Source organism: Rhamphochromis longiceps, linkage group LG4 (genome assembly GCF_057381845.1).
Source record: "Rhamphochromis longiceps isolate RC_006_pf linkage group LG4, R_longiceps_female_GT1.1, whole genome shotgun sequence".
Classification (NCBI taxonomy): Eukaryota; Metazoa; Chordata; class Actinopteri; order Cichliformes; family Cichlidae; genus Rhamphochromis; species Rhamphochromis longiceps.
In genome coordinates, this window is record NC_140560.1 from 31,034,562 (window position 1) to 31,038,976 (window position 4,415).

The following is a 4,415-nucleotide window of genomic DNA, read 5'->3' on the forward strand; positions in this document are numbered from 1 at the left end:
TTTTTTAAAAGAAGGTCAACAAGGTTCTTCAGAGATCTGTATAGCACAGGATTAATCACAACTGAATGTTAAGGAGAAATACTTTTTTAAAAAGACTTCAAAATGCAATTACAAGAGAAATACCACTGTAGCCTTTTCTTCTGAACATGTTCTGTTTAAAAACAATTAAATAATACAAAGTGCTAATTAATTAAGAGTTGACAAAGCTTAAAATAGTTGTTACAACTTTTTACTTGCATGCCGCAGTTTCAAGTTTTTGGTACAAAATAATTCATGCAGCATCGATGATTTCAAAGTGCAAAACAGATCCAAAGTCACTTTACAGAGCAGTTAGCGAGCATGCCAAGTAGGACCAGAGTCACTCCATAAAGCTGTAACGAAGTTTGTTGAAAACCCTAAAGGCTTTTCATACTCAAGGTGTACCAAGCAAGAACAAGAAAAAAAACAAACAAAACTTTGTATAGAGAATACACACATACACATCCATCACGTCCACAGAGTACACTGGCAGGCGTGGAACTATAAAAATTCACAATCATGCTTTTGGACTTTTTTTTTTAAACCAAATATTAATAATCATTCGAAATTTACCAGAAAAAAAAAAACAAATCAAAAATGAGGTAACGGCTTGTAAACATGTTTTTTACTTTGTTCAAGTTGGCAACGACAAATTCACTCAAAATATTCAACAGATCGGCCCACGTGTAAACAGCTGCCCTTATTTTACGCACAGACTTTACGCACAAACATTGGTCGTTGGACTACTTTCCTGTAGTCCTTTTTTTTTCGGTAGGTCATGTTTTTGCATATCTTAGTCACAAGGACACACTTTGATAAGTACATGCAGATGTAGATCTTGATCTGCTGTTCGAAATGTGCAACAGATCTCCATACCGGTTCTCCATCCATCTCTCCATCTAGGTGAGCTAGCTGAGCCCAATCATAACAGTTTCCACGTCTTTGGAGGGTCTCCGGTCTCTTACCAGAAAGTTAATCATACTTTCCGACTTAATCATCAGGTTGCACCCAAGAAAAAATACACCGAACACTACAGTGAGTGACAACACGCACAGCACTGCGATTTGCACCACACGCATCACGAAGAGTTTGCGCTCGTCTTGCAGCAGTACCAGGGACCCTCCGCCGTCGCCGGTCACCACGCTGTCGGTTGCATTGCCGGAGTATGTTGCCAGTGTCCCAGCGAGGCTCTGACTGCCGTTAAACATTGCGTCCTGGGTAACGTTGAAGAGGGAAACATTCATCTTTTGTTGTGGGTTGTTAGCAGCAAATCACGCGACTCCAACTGGTAGGCAGAGAGTTTCACTATAAAACCCCGACACCGAGCAAAACTTAGTGTCATATGACTACTGAGACAAAAAATAAGAGGAAGGTATCGAGAAATAACTAGCTTTTGAAGTCCAGTTCTGCAGCCAAACATCGAGGTTTGCCAAAGCTTGAGTGCGTAATGACCACATCCACATCACCGCACCGCTACAGTCAGAGAGTGTCGATCAAGTAATAACCCAACTATGGTAAGTTTCTTTAATTCAGAGTCCAAGTTTCTCTAAGTCTTAGCGAGTCTTCTGCATAGGAAGGAAGGTGCAAAATGGTGTTCCCCGATGGTGTATTAAGAGACACTCCCTGCGCACCCGAGCTCGCCTGCGAGCGTTTTCGTCCACTGTGCCAAATCTCTCGTGCCTTTTAAAGTGATGATGAATTCTCCGTGGACCACAACACCGCTCCTCAATAGAGAATGCGGTCAGGTGGCTTTCCATAAAGCGCTACTGAATACACAAAAAAGGAGAGAAGGAAGGAAAGAAAGAAAAAAGAAAAAAGAAAGAAAGAAAATAGTTTTCCCTACTTGTTTTTTTACTGCCACCTGTTTCAAATTCATTTTTATTGTTTTTGTTTGTTTGTTTGTTTGTTTTTATACGGATCTGAGTAGTGTAACAGTTCTAGCTTAACAAATATGAAGATGTTTGTTAAAAAGCATGTAAATGTATTTCAGGTACACCACAAATGGGGTTAAATTGCTTATTAAAAGATATTCTGATCTCCTTGAGGAACATAGTATCCATGTATGCACATTTTAAAAGCTGTATAAATCTCCCTAGTACTGATTGGGGCATTAACTGTGGTGGCTTCTTGGGAAAATATTTACCTGGATGAACATTGTGTTCAGTGAGAAATAAGTTGACCGCCTGCACTGAAAAATAAATGAGAGGTGTTAATTGATTCTAATTGGGTTTTTTTTTTAGTTGTTGTTGTTTCTGAATAAGATGTGACTATGGTTTAGGAGGTGAGAGAGGCAGCAGTATTTGCAAGCTGTAACTTGGAAATGAAGACTTGAGCTAATAAACTTCTCTGTGTTTTCCTCCAGGCTGCTGCTGAAATTAAATTTCTGAGCTCATATTTATTGGAATGTGTTACTCAAATATTACTTTGACGTTCAGGTGTAAACTGTTGGTGGCATGAAACAGAAATGAGAGCTTTCATGCAATTGTATCAGTTAAAGATTTTTTAATATACTGGAATATCGTTCTATATTAATAATGTTATCCTCCTTCACTCGTTCACACATAATGCGAGGTTTCATTTTGGTCAGTGACTAATATATGAAAGTATTTGTGTAGTTTCTTATTGCGATGTAGGAGTTTTAATCAGAAATTAACCTTTAAAAATTGCTGAAAAGAAGTACTATAATCAAAGTAGAGAGTATTAAGCTGCCTTGGCTGAATAGGCACCAATTTAATATTTATTATCTCACAGCTGCTGTGACTTCCTCAAACTGCTGATATACGACACAGTTATGCATGAGCACATTCAAATTTTAAAGCAAAGAAAAAAATGTTTTTTCTATTTTATTCTAATACCTCACTTGTTTGGTTGTGAGATAACCGCGATACATTTCAGCAGATTAATGAAAGAAAAGAAAAGTCATCCTCACGCATTATAAAACTTACCAAGAGTTGTGTGCAGAGTCTGTCAGATTAATCTTCTGTTTGTCTAAAAACAAAGGCCATGAAATTCAATTTGGGGTGCTCCTGATTTCTGGGTAAGCAGCTTTCAGCCAGCGACCGACAGGCATGTGTACAAACAATGATTCGCTCAATCACAAATACTTTCCATGAGCCTGGGGGTGGTTTACTTTCAGATAATTTATTAATGGCTGACAACAGAAGAACAATGAGTAGTTTTTTGTGTACAATAAGATCAAATCATCTCATTAGCCTTTCGATTTGGTTGCTGCAAATTGATTGCCAGCATATAAATCAGTGCTGTACAATCTGACTTTGTTCTATTATTCACTTTAGTGTGATTATAGAAAGCAGCTTGTACTAACACCTAATCTCTCTGTCAATATGTACCAATGCTTCCTTGATGCTTTAAACTACAGAACTTCAAAGAATGTGCAAATGATGAAAAAGTAGTTGCAAAATCAGCAGGAGGAAACTTCAGTTATTCTTCTGAACTAATTAGCAAATTCTGACGCACAAGTACAAAGAGCTCGTCGTGTCATTATATTAAGTGGTTTTTCAAGAAGTTTTGCACGTTAGAAGTTTCTTAGACTTCATTAACCTGTTGCATATTTAAACTTCAAACTCAGCAGAGCGTCAGAGGCTTTCCTGTGAATGCCTCAGATTTCATTGATGCACCAGTCACAGGAAGAGACATAACTGGAGGTTATTGTTAGTATAACTGTAGATGAAAATATATTCATATGAGAATGCATACATGAATGTGAGTGCCCGACTTGTTCCTAAGCAACAGTAGACCTGTGAGCCCAGTGACAGATGGTTGGTGAAGTTATTTTGGTTTAGAGGAGAAAGAGAGAGGGAGCGGTGAGGTGCCTGGACGGAGCAGAAGGGGGGAAATGTTTCCACTTAACATGAGGGAATTGGCAGCCTAGCAACACAAACTAAGTGAAGACATCCCTAGCAACAAAGATTTGGTGTTTGACCCCACCCACGTCCCTACCGTTCCTTATCCATACATCATTTTTTCTCTGAGTTGCTGACACAGGGCCTACATTCACCTTTTCAAACCCTTCCAACACAAAGATAACCAAAATTCCTCAAAACATCCTCCCCATTAATTATGAGATTTCTAATATGTCCAGTTATTAGCAAATCAAAAAACACATGGAAGGATTAATTTCCATTTCCATTTAAAAAGTGTGTTTTGATATTAAATATGAATAAATACATTATCACAGAAGAAAATGTTTTCGGCATTTCTTGTAGATTAAACACAGGCTGATAAATTTTGTTTTCTGTGGATGGGGTCAGGCAGGTCATCAAAATTCAGGGGGCTGATCTGGTGTGAAATAACTAAATTCCCGCAGTGTAACCAAGTTACAGCTACTTGGCCAACCTTAGCTTGATACCTGAAGAAAACTAATATCTGGGAGGAAA

The 4,415-nt window shown here is 38.3% G+C and overlaps 1 protein-coding gene across 1 annotated transcript; it reads right to left on the reverse strand.

Annotated features, from left to right (window-relative positions):
- Window positions 1–900: 900 nt before the first annotated feature.
- On the reverse strand, window positions 901–1,612 carry rprml (reprimo-like). The gene has a single exon (XM_085405277.1). It carries the CDS (start codon window positions 1,260–1,262, stop codon window positions 927–929), a length of 336 nt encoding a protein of 111 aa, XP_085261403.1. The 5' UTR covers window positions 1,263–1,612; the 3' UTR covers window positions 901–926.
- Window positions 1,613–4,415: the final 2,803 nt, after the last annotated feature.

Bases quoted from the DNA above. Each gene is read 5' to 3' on its own strand.
- rprml (XM_085405277.1), bottom strand. From the start codon at position 1,262: ATGAATGTTTCCCTCTTCAACGTTACCCAGGACGCAATGTTTAACGGC.